Source organism: Chelonia mydas, chromosome 9 (assembly GCF_015237465.2).
Source record: "Chelonia mydas isolate rCheMyd1 chromosome 9, rCheMyd1.pri.v2, whole genome shotgun sequence".
In the NCBI taxonomy this organism is placed as follows: Eukaryota; Metazoa; Chordata; order Testudines; family Cheloniidae; genus Chelonia; species Chelonia mydas.
This window is the reverse complement of record NC_057855.1, coordinates 52662606-52680559: the sequence shown is the minus strand read 5'-3', so window position 1 is coordinate 52680559 and position 17954 is coordinate 52662606. Positions and strand designations below refer to the sequence as shown.

Here is a 17954-nt window from a genome sequence, read left to right as displayed (position 1 = left end):
TAGTTTGTGGAATTCAGGAGACCAGAAAATAAGAGAAAAGCATTTTTAAAGAAGTGAATTGTTGGACAAATGATATGCGTATTTCAAGTTTCTAATCATTTCCTTACATCTTCAACTAAAGTCACATAAGGATCAGAAGTAACATCTATTGTCCATGTCTAACATTCTTGGGGAGAAAATCATGTGAGGACAAATGAATATATCACTCATGGTACCTAACAAGTGTTTAAGGAAAGTCTTGTAAATACCTTCTTGGAGTACATCTTTTAGAGTTATCCTCTCTCTGCAGATTGCTATGTCCTTCACTTTAGCTTTTGCCTCCAACAAGGTGACGCTCTTAAGATCATTCTTCTCTATCCGTAACGTAGGATAACCTGAGGAGCCAGCAGAGCCAAACAAACCAATATAAATACCCTTATAATGAGAATCCAAGCACATCACTTCCCTCAATAACACCTACATATGGAAAGGACACAAAATTAATGCCTAGTTATAAGTAATCAAGATTAGGTTTCAGCATAAAATACAAGTAGCAAAATACATTGAGAAAGGCAACATGAATATAAATGCCTCTGAAGTGAGCACATGCTCAGTCAGTCATTCTATATAACCAACTCATTCAGTTTGTATTTGTTTACCTTGTTATACACTTAAGACAGTTATTGCCTTAACCAAATACACAGATTGGTGGGCAACTAAACAAATAATCATGCTCAGAACTGTGCAGTACATGGCTACAATGAAGCCAACTTCTTACTATGGATTACAACAGCAATCTGAAAAGCACAGACATATCAGTGCCCTCTTCTGGACATCTGAGACTTCTAAAGAGGTGACTATATTCAGGAACTTTTTAATGATATTGTAGTAATGGAGTCCATGGATAAATGTTTAAAGGGACAACTTGAAAGTCATATTTATCCAAAAATTGTTACACGTTAACACTTAAGATTACTAAAACCAAAGTAGGTTAGAGAGAAAAATTAATATTTTTTTCAGTTTCCTTTGTGCATATATTTTCTGTTAAGTCATTTCTACTGTTTCCCCATCAGTATGGGTCTCAGACAACAGGTAAAAGATCCTTAGAAATAGAAAAATGTAGACTGAACTCCATTTAGCAAGAAGTCTCACCATGGTAATGCTGATGCACAGAGTTGTCACTGTAAATCTGGTTTGATATTTATTGTCATAACAAAGCACAAAAGTAAAGCTGGCTTCATACAAACAATATGTGTACTGAGACTAGGATCCTTTGTAAGACCTAAAGGAACCTGGATTATGTGACATCACCAGTGCAGTGCAATCATTTAATTTACATGGCATCTTTCATCCAAAGATAGCAAAACAAGCCTCAAACCCACCTCGCAGGAGAGTTAACTATTGCAATACGTATTCACAGGTGGCACAAACCACATTCCATCAATCAATGGAGCCTGCTGGACTATGGCTCTGCCTAAAGAAGATTACGAGAGTGTCTTTTTTAGGCTCATTAATAGGTTTCCAGGGGCTCGAGATCCTGCCAAAATAACTAAAGTGTAACTTATCTGAAACCCCACAGGGTTGTTCCTATATTTGATATGACATCACTAGCATAGTGCATAAGAAGGGGGAGGAGGATGACTTGGGAAAAAGGCAAATCTAAAATCACTGTATGCTAATTTCCTTTTCTGACCTCTTGTGGGCATTCATCATAATTTGGAAATAGTTTCTTAATTAAGAGTTTCTTAATTCTATTTGTAGATCACCTTTTCAGGAGCTTTTTTTGTTAGAGGAGAGTGAACTCACAGACTTCAGAATTCATTTTGTTAGGGAAAACAAGTGTGTGCAATTCTGAGGACTGTTATTTGAGATCATAGGTGCACAACTTCCTCCAGTTGGAGGCATCAGGAAATTTTATTTGAGATTAAGACTATTTCTGAAGGTGAAGGAGGTTCGCTGAAATTTCTCCTGATATACTGTACTGGTGGCATAAGTAACATCACAGCGAGAAGAACAAACAGTGAAAAGTTTTTGGTTATATGAGCATTTTTAAAAAATGAATGTTTTAATATTTTTACTTTGACACATTCACCCTAATCTAGGTAATAGAATAGTGAAATATGATTAAAACCTCAACTTATCCCACTGCTAAACAAAATTTCTCAGCCAATATACACCGAACTGCCAAGTGCCGAGGCAAACAGCTGAGCATTGTCAAGAAAGCACAAAATGTGATTTGATTTACAGTTTTACTCTTTCTAAACTGGCCACTGGAGATATTGAGAGAGCTGGGGTTAACAGGAAGATGAAGTTAGTTCCTCCTCTCTGGCTCCACTGATAGTTGACACCCTCCCTGTGAATGTGATAGGCAGCTGCAAAGGCATATTCCTCACCTGCTAGCCCAGTCATGTCACCTCCTCTTTGGAGCTCTCAAAACAGGCTCTCTCTGAAACACAACATCTAGTTCACATTCCTCATAATCGGCTTGGAAAGCCTTCACAGACCTACCCTACATCTCTGACCTCATGCCTTAGCACATTATCTCCAGCCCTAGAGACCCTTTACTTCCTTTATACTCTCAATACTCCTGACTCCATGCTTTTTCTCCCACACTGCTGCACGTCTGGAATAACACTGCTGATACCCATTCTAGAGACAGTGAAATCAGTCAAAACTTCTGAGACAAAAAACTGTTTTTGAATAAAATAACTTTTGTGAGATGTGTGCGCATTGCATGCCAAATTTTGATTTTTCAGCAAAAACTGAAATTTTCAGCCCAAGTTTTTGGGTTTTCAATTTCCATCAAAAACACATTTTCTACAGGATTTTTTTATACCAGCTGTTCCCATTCAAACCATTATCCCTCCTCATTCAAGTCCCCATTTAAAACCTAACTCTGATGTCTACCATACAAACAACAAATTAATTATAAACTAGTACATTACCACCATCCCTGAATTCTCCCTCATCCTCTTGTTTTTATGTGCGTCTACCTTCTAGATGATGAGCTCATTGGGGCAGAGACCGTCTTTAATTGTGTGTACTGTAAAGCATCAAGCACATTGATGGCACTAAAAATTTGAGAGAGATGTTCTAGTGGACATAGACTTAAAGAACACAATCTTTGTTTTAAATATAGCATCAAACTATTAACTCAATGCTTCACCGATTATATAGAAAAAGTGAGTTAGACCAGCCTTTAAGGCTGTTCCTGTAAGAAAAAAACGATATGCAATTAAGTTGATCATTTAGGAGAAAATATTAGTCATAATTATATGACTGAGTAAAAGAAGTGCAGGAGACAGATCTAAATTTGGATATTACAAGCCAAAGTAAAGCTATTTCTCATCTATTTATTTCAGTTTAAATAAAACGGAAGCCTGTACAAAGCTCTGGACATATTACAACAAAACCCCAGCAACATCAAACTCATTTAAAAGGAACTCTGCTAGCCAGCCACCTATGAGAAAAGCACCTTTCCACAGTCTAATCATGCGCTCAACCCTCTTCAAAAACCCTTTTAACAGATGTCTTTTACAGTCATTTCTCAAATGACTTCCAACAATGGTGACAATAGAAAAAACATCAAAAGAGGAAAAAAGAGATGGGAGAGGTTAAGGAGAAACGGATTGGGCTGATTTTCAATACCGGAGAAAAATAAGATGGTGGGGACATATAGTCTTACTAGGAAGTTAATGCTTTAAACATGCAACGAGCACTGATTGCGTGACAGGCTTTCACACGGTGAAATTTCATTTTCCTTTCATGGATGCTTCTCATGCACCCCCTCGACATAATATCTGCTTGCTATTCTCTCATCACAAGCATCGGGTCTCCCACATCTTCCACAGCTCAGTTACCAGAGTCATCTCTGAATCTGTGTTCTGTCTTTTTTTGCATTCTCTTTCCTCAACCTTTCCCAATTTTCATTTAGATATTATTTTGTTTTTGATTTTTTAAGATGGTTCCTTCCTCTCCCAAAGCCTGATCCTGCAAACATGGAAATCAATGGCTAAGCTCCCACTGACTTCAGTGGATACAGGATCAGGGCCTTTTACACCAGCGATTTCTTTTCCCCTAACCTGTATCTATAGCTTCCTCAGTATTTCTTGGTTTCCCCTCCTAATCCTTTGTTGCTTCCCCATATGGTGTGGAGAAGGTGCATAAGGAAGTATTATTTACTCCTTCACATAAACACTAGAACTAGGGGTCACCCAATGAAATGAAAACAAACAAAAGGAAGGACTTCTTCACACAACGCACAGTGAAACTCATTGCCAGGGGATGTTGTGAAGGCCAAAACTATAACGGGTTTCAAAAAAGAATGAGATATGTTCATGTAAGATAGGTCCCTCAACGGCTATTAGCCAAGATCGTCAGGGATGCAACTGCATGATCTGGGTATCCCGAAGCCTCTGACTGCCAGAAGCTAAGACTTGATAACAGGGTACGGATCACTCAGTGACTGCCTGTTCTGTTCATTCCCTCTGAAGCACCTGGCATTGGCCACTGTCAGAAGACAGGATACTGGGCTAGCTGGACTATTGATCTGACAAAGCATGGCTGTTCTTGTATCTTCCCTCATATGCTTCACAACTCTACTTCCTCATCTTTAGCTGCACTATGTTGGTCCAGATAAAGCAGAAGATAATTAAATGCTGAAGCATCACCACAGTTGCAGAGCTTTTACATTGATTTTCTGCTCTGCCTGGAGAAGCAACATGCAGAGAAACAGCACCCAGAAATAAGCATTAGTACTTCATACTAATGTCCAAGCCTGAGCCCTAAATGAAGATGCTTGACCCTGTCTCATCCATTTCCTGCAGATCATTTTCTCCTACATGCCGCTATTTGCTGTTTTCAAGGAATCCTAAAGCACTGCATAAGTAAGCTCCTCACAAGGATTAGGCAAGACATCGGTGGATATACAGAGGCCTGGTCTACACTACAGAGTTAGACAGAAGTAAGCTGCCTTGCGTGGACCTAGCTATCCAAGTGTCTACACTTACATTTATTTCCCACGAAGATAAGCATCCAAATACAGCAAAGCAGTGCCACCACTTCCCCGAGCGACGCTGAGCCATGGTCCAGGTATTGAAGTCGATGCAGCACAAGTGCAGACACTGGGTTACTTATTTTGACCCTAACAGTCCTTCAGCAGCTGTCCCACAATGCCCAACACTGATGGTCATAACTGTGAACTCCACTGCCCAGGGGTTATGGAAACCAGAAGGCCTCCCACCCCTTTAAAGCCCTGCAAATTTCTGAAATGCCTTTTCCTGGCCGTCCAGCTCAGCAAGCACACCTAGCAGCTTTCCACTGCCTCTTGCCCAGCTGCCTCTTGCCCATGGCATCTACACATCCAGATGCACTCTGTCCTGGAACAGACAGGAGATATTGGATCTCCTGGGTCTATGGGGAGAAGAGGCTTTGCAGCCATAGGAGCATCAACATCTATAAACAGATTACACAGGGGATGCAGGAAAAGGTGTATAAAAGGGATCAGGAGTAGTGCTGCGTGAAAGCGAAGGAACAGCATCAGGCATATCAGAAGGCTGGGGGGCCAACAGTCTCTTTTACGAAGAGCTGCATGCCATACTTGGCAGACACCTTACTGTTACCCCACAGACCACTGTGGATACCTCTGAGGAGCCTGAGTCACAGGCCCCCAGCGTGAACACCAAGGGTGAGGAGGATGGGGGACATGCAACTGTGGGGGAATGGGGGGGCTGGCCACGGGCAAGCGATGCCGCAAGCTAGAATCTATTTGAGACTCCACTGCAGTCCAGTCAGTTCTGGCGTCGACTAAAGTTTGTAGCATAGACATGGCCAGAGACAGCTGGAAAAGATACATCTGATAAAGCAGAGGAGTAGAGAGATTTCAACCCAAACACAAAAATATCTAATTGAAAGATAAGCAGCAAAACCACAGATTCATACTGGTGTGATAATGCCTTGGACAGAATAGCAACATGTAGTTTGCCTAAACCGGCAAAATGACATAGCAGAGCTTATCACAGAATCATAGCAATGCAGGGCTGGAAGGGACCTCAACAAGTCAGCAAATCCAGCCCCCAGCACTGGGGTAGGACCAAGTAAACCTAGACCATCCCTGATAGGTGTTTGTCTAATCCAGTGGTTCTCAAACTGTGGGTAGGGACCCCATTTTAATAGGATCACCAGGGCTGGTGTTAGACTTGCTGGGGCTGAAGTCCGAGGACTTCAGCCATGAGTAGCAGGGCTCAGATTACATGCCCCCCACCTGGGACTTTGGCCCGCCTACTCAGGGCGGCAGGCCTTGGGCGGGGTCAGGCTTTGATGTCCCCCTCCCGGGTCGTGTAGTAATTTTTTTTTTCAGAAAGGGGTCGCAGTGCAATTAAGTTTGAGAACCCCAACCTATTCTTAAAAATCTCCATTGATGGGGATTCCACAACCTCCAGTGGACACTAATTCCAGACCTTAACTACCCTTGTAGTTAGGAAAAATTTTCCTAATATATAACCTACATCTCCCTTGCTGCAGATTAAGCCAATTACTTCTTGTCCTACATTTAGTGTACATGGAGAACAATTGATCACTGTCCTTCTTAATAACAGCCCTTAACATATTTGAAGACTTATCAGGTCGCCCCTCAGTCTTCTTTTCTCAAGAAGAAAAGTGATTAAACCTTTCCTCATAGATCAAAAATAGTATAAAGTTCAGAAAATCTGATGCTCTCCTCTGGAATCTCTGCAATTCCTTCACATCCTTCCTAAAATGTGGTGCCCAGAACTGGACACAGTACTACAGCTGAGGCCTCATCAGTACCCTGTAGAGCACTCCCATTTCCTACACACAACACTCCTGTTAATACACCCCGAAATGATTTTAGCCCTTTTTACAGCTGCATCACATTGTTGAGTCATTCAATTTGGGATCCACTATAACCCCTTGCTCCTTTTCCGCAGTACTACCACCACCCCATTCAGCAGTACAGTTAGTTCCCATTTTGTAGTGTGTATTTGATTTTCCCTTCCTAAGTGAAGTACTTTGCACATCTTTATTTAACTTCATCTTGTTGATTTCAGATCAATTCTCTAACTTGTCAAGGCTGTTTTGAATTCTAATCCTGTCCTTCAAAGCGCTTGCAACCGCTCCCAGCTTGGTGTCATCTGCAAATTTTCTAAGCATACTCTCCAGTCCATTATCCAAGTCTTTAATGAAAATATTGACTAGTACTGGACCCAGTACTGACCCATGCTTGTGGCCAGCTGAAATTCTTCTTTGAGGTAAATTGGTATCAGAGGTCTAGGAAGCACAGACTAAACACATGCCAAGCCCAGATCTTGTTCATGCTCCTCCCTCTTGGTCAATATGAATGTCATCAATAGGGCACATCTAATCATTGGGAAACTAGGCCAGCCCAGAGTCACCTGTTGTACATTTTTGTAATTAGATTAATACTTACTGGTTACTGGTGTGGCATTGTTAGGGGTGTCAGCTCTCAGGTACTGTGTCGTCTGTGTAGAGGGCTGGGATAAACCTTGTGAGCTGCTGCTGTCACTAATGCTGTTTTAAACCAAAAAAATTGACAAAACATCAAACTTGCTTCTATAACATAAAATTCTTAAGATCCTGTCAGAGAAATTCCAGCATATCAAAATTAAATTTAGACGATTATCCATAGTACTGAGACTAAGGAAAGCAGGGTAATTTTCCATAGTGCACTGTTTGATTCTCCACAATCCTATCACCACTTTCCTTTAACATTTAATGCTTTTCATTAATTGATTTGCATACTGATCTATTTTCTATTAAGTTTTCTCAATCCTTGTTGAAATGTTAAGATACGTGTACAGATAAGACATGACAGACAAAAAGCATTACTTATCTCCAGGAAGTTTCATATACCTTCCTTATTTTATTGATACTTGTCTTCTATTGTGGTTGAATACCATTCGTGAAATAGACCCACAGCACCAGTCTGAGCCAAGCATACAGCCGAGAGGTATAGTTCATGCTTCCATACACACATATGCACCTTGGTTCAGACCTGTAAAGATGGTTACATACCTGTTTGGTAACTTTTGTTCTTCCAGGTGTATTGCACATATCCATTCCATTTTAGATGTGTGCACAACAGTGCACCGAAGACAGAGAACTTTTTTCCAAAGCAGTACCCGTATCAGGTACTCCGCATGCTCATGTTGCTAGCTAGGATATAAAGGGGCAGAGTTGCCCTGATCCCCCAGTTCCTTCAAACCGAAAGTCAACATCAGTTGTGACTCCAATGAAGAGGGGAAGGAGGCTGGGTCATGGAATGGACATCTCAAACAGTTACCAAACAGGTATGTAACAGTTTTTAATTCCTCGAGTGCTTGCACATGTCCATTCCTCTTTCAGTGACTCATTGGAAATTCTAGATGGAAGAGGGTAACAGAGTCAACCTAAACAAAGGCTGCAATACCACTCTCCTAAATCTACCTTTGTTGAGGCCTTGAAAGAGCATGAGTGGTGAAGGTATTAGCCAATGACCAGATCTCAGCTTGCCAAATGTCACTGATGGGAACGTGACTTAAGAAAAGAAGCTGATACCGTTTTGTGCTCTTGTAGAGTGTGCTCAACTCTTTGAAGTACTGGAATATCAGTAACATAGCACAGACAAATACAGGAAGAGATCCAAGAAGAAATCTTCTGCAAAGTGACAGGTTGCCCTTTCTTCCTTTCAGAGGAGATAAACAACTGGAGACATTCTAAACTCTTTAATCTTGTTCAGGTAAATGGCTAGCATACTACCAACATACACAGTCTGAAGGTTTTCTTGATCTTTGAGAGTGAGGTTTTAGAAAACAGATTGGCGAGTATACATTCTGAGATTAAAATCCAATACCACTTTGGTAAGAAATTTGAGGTCTATTTTTATTAAAATAACTTGCTTCATATTCAGGCCACTAAAGTGTCAAGTTCTGCTACCCACCTTGCGAAAGTGATAGCTACCAGGAATGCTACCTTCAGAAAGAGATGAGAAAAGGAATGTGTAGCCATAGATTCAAAAGGGGGCCCCATTAAACCCGAAGAACCAAACTGAGATCCAAGGATTGTGCAGGATCTTTAACAGGTGGGAAGAGTCTGTCAAAATCTTTCAAGAACCTAACACTCAGAGGATTGGGGGGGAAACAGATCTTTCCTTCTATGGGAGGATGGAATGAAGAGATAACTGCCAGATGAACTCTCAGAACTGACAGACAGTCCTTTCTTTTAGGTGAAGCAGGTAAGCCAGTGTAGGGAGCCAGCGTGGCTCCCCTCCGAACCAGAGGGTAAAGAGCCACCCTCCTCAGCCTGAGCGGGCGGGGCCAGGCCAAGCTTCCGCCAATCCCCGGAAGGGGAGGGGTGGGACAGGAAGTACAAAGGGCGGGGCCCTTTGCCCAGTGAGGAGAGCACCAGGGAGGGAGACAGACGCAGGCTGCTCCATCGTGATCCCGCTGCTGACCCAGGTGAGGCCCTGGGCAAGGAGGAACCGGACGGGGAGGAAGGCCTGTGGCAACCAGGACTGCCAGCCGCTGAATACCCGGAGGACCTGGAGGGGCCCAGCTGCAGCCCAGGCCGGCGTGAGTCCGACACAGAGGGGGAGCTGGAGCTGCCAGCCGCGGAATACTCGGATGAGCCGGAGGGACTGGAGAGACCCGCCAGAGAGACCGGGTAGGAAGTAGCCCAGGGGCAGAACTGCACCGTGGGGTGGGTGTGTTTGGTCAGCGGGCGCGGACGGCCCCGCTGACCCAGCGGCAGGACCTTCGCCTCCCGCCACTGACCGGGCCCAGGGGCTGGAACGCAGTGGAGTCGGGTGGGCCTGAGTTCCCCTACCCCGGCGCTCCCCTGCCTCGGGGGGGGGGGGGGGGGGCTGCAGACTCATGCCGGTGCTCCCCTGCCTGGGGGGGGGGCCGCGCTGCAGACTCGTGCCGGCGCTCCCCTGTCTGGTGCGGGGTGGGGGGGCACGCACTGCAGACTCGCGCCGGCGCTCCCCTGTCTGGCGCGGGGTGGGGGGGCGCGCGCTGCAGACTCGCGCCGGCGCTCCCCTGTCTGGCGCGGGGTGGGGGGGCGCGCGCTGCAGACTCGCGCCGGTGCTCCCCTGTCTGGCGCGGGGTGGGGGGGCGCGCGCTGCAGACTCGCGCCGGCGCTCCCCTGTCTGGCGCGGGGTGGGGGGGCGCGCGCTGCAGACTCGCGCCGGCGCTCCCCTGTCTGGCGCGGGGTGGGGGGGCGCGCGCTGCAGACTCGCGCCGGCGCTCCCCTGCCTGGCGCCGGGGGGGGGGCGCGTGCGCTGCAGACTCGTGCCGGCGCTCCCCTGCCTGGCGGGGGGGGGGGGGGGGGGCGCTGCAGACTAGTGCCGGCGCTCCCCTGCCTGGCGGCGGCGGGGCGGCGTTGCAGACTCGTGCCGGCGCTCCCCTGCCTGGCGGGGGGGGGGGGGGGGGGGACGCTGCAGACTCGTGCCGGCTCTCCCCTGCCTGTCGGGGGGGCGCGCTGCAGACTCGTGCCGGCTCTCCCCTGCCTGGCCGGGGGGTGGGGGCGCTGCAGACTCGTGCCGACTCTCCCCTGCCTGTGGGGGGGGCGCGCTGCAGATTCCGGCCGGCACACCTTCCCCGCTAATTCCCCAGGGCCTGAAAGGTGTGACCGAGGCCTGCCAGTGGGATCATAGCTCTCCATCGCCCCTAGGGGCTTGTAGGACCGACTGAAACCTGTCACAGCCAGTTAAGTGAATGGGAGCACATGAAGGGGCGAGATCTTTCTGCTGGGATCACCCTGAAAATCTCTTCTATTTCTTGAGACATGTATTCTGGTGGAAGGTTTCCTACTATTTAAATGAACATTTTGAACTCCAAGTGAACAGAATGCTTTCAGGGGAGTAAACCACTGGGCATCCAAGACACCAGCATACGCCGAAAGGGCCAGGATACAGAGTACTGCAAACCTATTATCAAGACTTGAGGGAACATTATAGGATACCAAACTGAAAGGCTCAACAGATCCAAGAATCAATACTGATGGGGCCAAGCTGGTGCTATCAAAATTGGAGGGGCATGATCCTGTCTGAGCTTGCTCAAAACTCTTGCAGCCATTAGGATATGGGGGGTGGAGAATGTATAGAAATTTCCCCTTCCAGGATAGTAGGAAGGAGTCTGACACAGACTCTAGGCTGTGACCTGCCCTCAAACAGAAATAGTGACACTTCCTATTCTGCCAGGTGTTGAATAGATCTATTTCTGGTATTCCCCAAATTTGAAAAATAGACTTTGTTTTGTCAGGTAGGAGGAACCATTCATGATCTCTGCTAACAATCTACTGAGATTACTGGACAGTTTTAAGACCTGGGAAGGTGAGATGCTTTGAACATAATCTCCTTCCTGATGCACAAAGGCCAGAGGTTCATTGCCTCTTGGCAAAGGTGGCTTTGACCTGGCACTTCCCTCCTTATTTAGGTAGGATATTGCAGCACTGTTGTCTGAGCACTTGCACCAAACAACCTTTGATGTGGGGAAGAAACACTTGACAAACCAAACAGATAGCTCAAAGCTCCCAAATACTGGTATCGAGGGAGAGACCCTGATCTGACCAGAGACTCTGAGCCTGGAAGTCCCCTAAATGAGCTCCCCAACAGAGAAGTTAAGCATGTGTCACTAGGATCATGAAACATAGGGTTGGGGCAAAGAAGGTCCCTGAGCACTACATAAGCCTCAGGTATTGTCAATTACGAAATCTTAGGGGTGTACCACAAACGAAGTTGATGTAGAAGGTACCAGCAATGGAGTCTGTCTTGATGGCACCAAAAGTGGTGCAAGAGTCAACAGATATATTGCTAGATGATGAAAAAGTGGTGCAAGAGTCAACAGATATACTGCTAGATGATGAATGTGGTATACCTAAGTGGATCAGGCTGAGCTCTAACCTTGGTACCAGACTACTTCTTATGAGTCTCCATGTGGGGCTTGGCTCTCAAAGTGGAAGAGAACTTCTTCTAGCTAGAGGAACTGAAAGCACCCAACTCCTTCTCATGTTTACGTGGTACCAGGGAAGGAGAACACCTTCCCTATGACAAGGGGAACCTGTCAAGTCTAGCAGTGCACTCCAAGATGGAGTTGAGACCGAACCCCTACGTAGTAAGCAACTGGGTTCTTACTGGGGGGGTGAGGGGGGGGAAGGAAGGGCAAAGCTGTTTCCATTAAGATATATGTCGAAGTCTAACTCCCCTCAACTTTAGTCCTGGTCTTAAAACCCATACACATAGGGGACTTACGTCATACACGACCATCTCCTAAACACTTTAAACAACTAGAATAAGGGTCATTGACTGGCATGGATTTTTAACAGCCAGAACAGCACTTAAATTCCACAGACCTAGGCATGCCCTGCTACTGAGTTTAAAGCTCAGAGATGTAAGAAACTAAATAGGTTACTAAAACACAAACCACTAGCCATCAGTATAAACTACTATGTACATAATGGAAATAACTTTCTCTAAGAAAATAAAGGGAAAGCATGACAAGCACACACATGCTCTGACTACCAATCACAGGCAGTGAGAAGGAACTGAGGAGGGTTGGGGCAGCCTCACCCCTCTGTATCATGTGCGGAGGATGCAGGTGCTGCCCCTACAAGTACCTCTATGGAAAAAAGTTCTGTGGCTTCAGTGCACTGACACACACACAGAAAGTGGAATGAACACATGCAAGTACTTGAAGAATGCCAGTATACCAGCCATTGGGATTCTCTTATGAGACTGCCAAACTGGCTTTCAAAAGTTAATATCTACAGTGGTAAACTATTACAGAGATCATACCCAGGTTAGCACTGCTGTTTGCTCAGCTCACCAGCCTTCTATCCCCTCTATCCCCACCACCACTTAGGTTAGTTAACCCCCTACCAAGACTTTAAAAAAACTAAAGAAAAAGTGGACATTTACAGACCAACATATTGTTCACTGTTATAACCCTTCCCCTGAGCCTGTGCTTGTCTTATTTATTTAGATTGTAAGATCTTCCACAAAGGAACTTGCAGTTTGTACAGAGCCTCCACAAAGGGACTGTGATCTCAGGTGGGGTCCCAAGGCCAGAGTATAATACCAGCGATGCACCAAATAACTGACCACAATGAAGACAATTTTTCAGCATCCAAGTTCTCTCAAAACTAGGAAAAAGCAACTATTTTCAGTGTACTCAGATATACTAAAGCCTCTTTCTTCAGCCATGACAGCCTGAGTAGCTCTGAATTTTTGGCTCCCCAAAGCTCCTATCCCATTGCCCCCAGTCAACTGTATTGCACAAGAGGATCTGGGATTTTGAACCATGTCCGCAACTGCTAACTCTGACAGGGCTTTATGTTTAACGACCACACAGTTTCAGCCTGAAAATGAAATAGTAGGTGCAAAACCATCTTGAAGAGTTCACTTTGAGGCTCATTCCCTTCCTTGTCCTTTTCTACCTGTTAAGAGTCATAAGGAGTTCTTAAGAGATAAGAAATTTCCTGGCCACAATGAAGTTTAAGTATTCCAATAAGGCCTGAAGCCAGGACAGAGCAAAGGATTTGAATATAATCATAAGTATTAAAAGTCCCTCCTACCTCAATTACTGGCTGTTTCAAGATAGTGGGGGCAGTGTATGGTTCTTTTCTTTACCAATCTCCTATACCACGTTTCATGCCCTGGAGATTCCCAGATTCTGACTAGCACTCTAACAAATGGGTGCACCACCATTGCTGTCACTTTATGTAGCTGCGCCCAGCATTTCTGTTTTGACCATTTGGAGAAAAAACTGACAGCTTCAAATTAAACAAGTCTGAAGAGACGTGCCAAAGCATGATCAGCTTTTGCAAAAAAACACAAGCCAGAGAGGAGCTGACACTGCATTCTGACTAACTGGAGGACACCCAAACTGCCAGCATTCCAGGTTATTGCCTTTTACTTATCCAGTGCTATGGACTGTTGCTGTTGCCACCTTAGCTAGCTTACATCAAGAAACCCAGTTATGCAGATCAGAGGTCAGAAGACAAAATTGTCTAAGTACAAGAAAGGAAGGAAAGTATTATGACGAGCAAACAGTGACAATTAGTTTCTCAGTTTTTAAAAGTGATTCTCAGTGTATGTGTCTCTTTTTGCACGTAACACACAGATACCTTCACAAATGTCAAACAATTGTATATGAAAAGAAGATTGTGTACTTTACCTGTCATCCAACTCTATTCTTTTCATACTATGAAGATGCAAGACAGCTAATATTATAGCCACCAGGAATATAACAGCACAGCAAACCCCTACGCTGATATAAAACACACGGGTAGAAGTGGTGGGAGCAGCATTTACAGGATCAACTGAAATGGAAGGGTAAAACAGGTAATTGAAATGTACTTTTTTCCAAAAGAGAGAGAAATTATATTTATCAATTTCAAATGAGTTCATATATGACTGTGCAAGGAATGTGTTTGTGTTTTTAATTCAGTCTAATACTAGCACTTGTTTTACACCAGTCTAAAAGAACAGGACCAAAGAAAGGCAGCCCTGATGTGTCTTAGTGTTTAAGCTTTCCATTAAGCAAAGATTTAAAGACTGTTTTCCCAGTAGGGGTCAGTACAAGACAGAGTAAGCAGACTCAGGAAAAGATCACAACATTCAAACAAGAAAAATCTCCCAGAACCCTCCTGCATTAAGCCAAGTCCAAGACAGGGGACTTGTCTACACTGACAAGTTATGTCACCAAAAACTGCCTTCTGGAGACAAAACAGTGATAGCGTACACACTGCAATGGGACTTTTGTTGGAAAAAAATGGACAATTTTGGCGACAAAAAACTTCCACCCCTGCAAGAGACTTTTGTCTTTTCCACTTCCTTTGTCGACAAACAGCCAGTGTAGACACCACGCCTTCCCCCCCTCCCCCCTCGTTTATTGGCCTCCAGAAAGTGTCCCACAATTCCCATGCTGCCTCTCTGGTCAGCGGTTTGAACTCTGCTGCCCTGCAGCCAACCCACCCCTCCCCCTTGCAAGCCCCAGGAATTTTAAATCTCATTTCCTGCTTGCTGGCTTTTCCAGGTGAGCATGGCTGGCTATCGCACCAAACACGCTCCCGCTTGGACCACCGCTGAGCTGTTGGATCTGATCAGTATATGGGGAGAGGAATCTGTTCAGCAGCAGCTGCGATTGACCCATAGGAATCGGGACACATATGGGCAAATTTCTCGAGGCTTATGCGAAAAGGGCTATGATCAGGACACGCAGCACTGCAGAGCGAAGATAAAGGAGATGAGGCAGGCGTACCATAAGGAGCGGGAGGCAAACCATCACTCCAGTGGTGCACCTAAGACCTGCCGCTTCTATAAGGAGCTGAATGCTATCCTCAGTGGTGACACCACCTCCATCGCCGACAGCCCCGTGGATACCTTGGAGGCAGCAGAAAGAGGGGGTAACCCAGAGGCTGACATTCTGGATGAAGAAGTGGAGCTAGAAGAGAATGTGAAGCTCTCAGCGGGGTCACCCGGTGGGGCAGACAGCCAGGAACTTTTCTCCACTCCAGAAGTGCTCTACGGGGAGCAGGAAGCAGATGAGATGCTGGGTAAGTTGCTATGGCTTGTGTAGGGAATCAAAAAGTGGGAGGTAGGTAGTGTTTTATGTGAGCTGGACATTGCCCTGGGTAGCTAATCTGCATGGCCAAGCAGGGTGTTGATGGACATTGAGACCTGCAGGGAATCCCCCAGAGAGGAGCTCTGGAAAGTTTCCAAGAGGTACTTGTTAATCCTCTGCTGCAGATTCCAAGGGATTGCAGCCTTGTTAGTTCCCCCATTGTAGGAAACTGTACCATGCCATTTTGCAATCACTGGAGCTGGGACCAAAGCGGCACATAGCTGAGCTGCATATAGACCGGGGTGAAAACCGCAAGCATGCAGTAGTTGTGCCCTGGTTTCCCTGCTTACCCGCAGCAGTGAGATGTCAGCCAGCAGGTTGGCCGCCTGTGAAAAAGTGTGTGATAATTTGAGAATGAGTTCCCTGCAAACGGTGTCCGTTTTGTTCGTACCCACAATCACCTTCCCCCCCACTCCCGACACTCACCATGATTGGGGTGCTCGTGGAGCTCTGTGCCTGCCTAGTAAAAGTGATTGCTACCAGTTGCAGAAGGCCCTTGTTACTGAAATGTTTCAGTCATTTGCTGGAATGTAACAATCCCTCTTCTGTGCATTGTCCACAGCAGCCGAGACCTTGAGGAACACACCACACACTCCTGCTGACTGGCTTTGGCAGATAAGAAGCCGAGACGTAGCAAAAAAGACATGTTCCGCGAGGTGCTGCAGCATGATGAGAGAGAGACCAGGGAACACAAAAGTGCTGGGAAGCCGAAGTCAGGACAGAAAAGAGAATGCAGCATTTGCTAGGCAAGCGACAGAGCGGATGATAAAAGTTATGGAGGATCAGACAGAGATGCTCAACTCTTTGATACAGCTGCAGACTGAGCAAATCCGTGCACAGATTATGCAAAGTGCAGCATGCGGCTATGACCATGGGAATATTTTCCTCAGTAAGGTCTAGCCCGCCACTGAGACACCTCCAGCGAGCTTTCAAACGGCCAAAAGCACATTCAACTACCATGCGGCACCTGCTCAGCCTGTTGTTAAAATGCTCCTTGCTGCTATCCAGGGGCCCTGTGTAAGGTTTCATGAGCTAGGGCTGTAAGGGGTAAACTGGGTCTCCCAGGAGTACTACTGGCATTTCCACATTCCCCACTGTGATTTTGTGCTCTGGAAAGAAAGTCCGCACCTGCAGCTTTCTGTACAGGCCACTGTTCCTGAAGATCAGTGCGTCATGCACCTTTCCAGACCTGCCTGCACTGATGTCCATGAAACACCCCTGGTGATCCACAAGCGTCTGCAACACCATGGAGAAGTATCCCTTCCTAATGATGTATTCTGAGGCAAGATGGTCTGGCGCTAAAATTGGAATGTGTATGCCATCAATCACCCCGCCAGCGTTAGGGAAACCCATCTCTGCAAAGCCATCCACTATGTCATGCACATTTCCCAGATCACGGTCCTCCGCAGCAGGATGAGATTTATTGCTCTGCACACTTGGAGTAATACAGCCCCAACAGTGGACTTCCCCACTCCAAATTGATTTGCAACTGACCAGTAGCAGTCTGGAAAGGGCAGCTCTCATTCTGGTGTCCTTGCGCCATAGGTCAAGGGCCAGCTCAGCACATACCTCCAGGAAGGTTACTTTATGCATCCTAAGGTTCTGTACCCACTGGTCTTCATCCTACTCCTGCATGACAATGCAATCCCACCAATCTGTGCTTGTTTTCCTAGCCCAAAAGTGACGGTCTACCGTATGCAGCTGCTCTGTGAATGCCAAAAGCACTGATAAGTTGCTGCTGTCCATATCACACTCGGGTGCCTGTGATTCATCCTCTGTCAGTAACTTTACGAGTAACTCTGCTGCCATGTGCGATGTCCTCCCGACAGTTAACAGTGCATAGGAGAGAAGTGCAGGATCCATCCTCTCTCACTTCAGATGCTGGTGGCTACTACAAAGACTGACAGTTGGAAAAACGGCGCAAAAGGAAAGCCAGAAACCATTGGAGGGCTGGGACACAAAGCGGTGCAAGACAGGACATTTTGAATGTCCCAGGATTTGCCGCGCTCCGTTTCCTCCTTCCCACAGCATCTAGTGACAGATGGTGTCACCAGGCACTGTGGGATACATACCCTCAGTGCATTGCTCATGCTGTCGACAATGGTGCCCCGAACGTGGACACGATCTGGCGACAGAGGGAGCAAATGCAGACTCACTTTGGCAACTTTGCTTTTGTCGATTTTTTTTCCTGTCGACGTTAGTTTCATCGACAAAACCTGCCAGTGTAGACAAGCCCATGGACCAGCAACCCAATCAGTGCCATCATATACTCACCAAGGACACCCTGGTGCTCTCCAGGCTACATGCAAAGGGAGAAGTGGGCCTCCAAACCATTGG

The 17954-nt window shown here is 46.0% G+C and overlaps 1 protein-coding gene across 4 annotated transcripts in view; it reads right to left on the bottom strand.

Annotated features, from left to right (window-relative positions):
* Positions 1–17954, bottom strand: part of RYK (receptor like tyrosine kinase) — a 152691-nt gene that overhangs the window by 78215 nt on the left and 56522 nt on the right. For 3 of the 4 annotated variants that reach the window (XM_037909812.2, XM_037909811.2, XM_037909809.2), the window contains exons 6-8: positions 14169–14313; positions 7427–7527; positions 249–383 (exon numbers count right to left, since the gene is read on the bottom strand). In XM_037909812.2, coding sequence (XP_037765740.1) covers positions 249–383; positions 7427–7527; positions 14169–14313 — 381 coding nt within the window. The remainder of the gene's footprint in view (positions 1–248; positions 384–7426; positions 7528–14168; positions 14314–17954) is intronic. The other variant, XM_037909810.2, reaches the window with a different exon arrangement.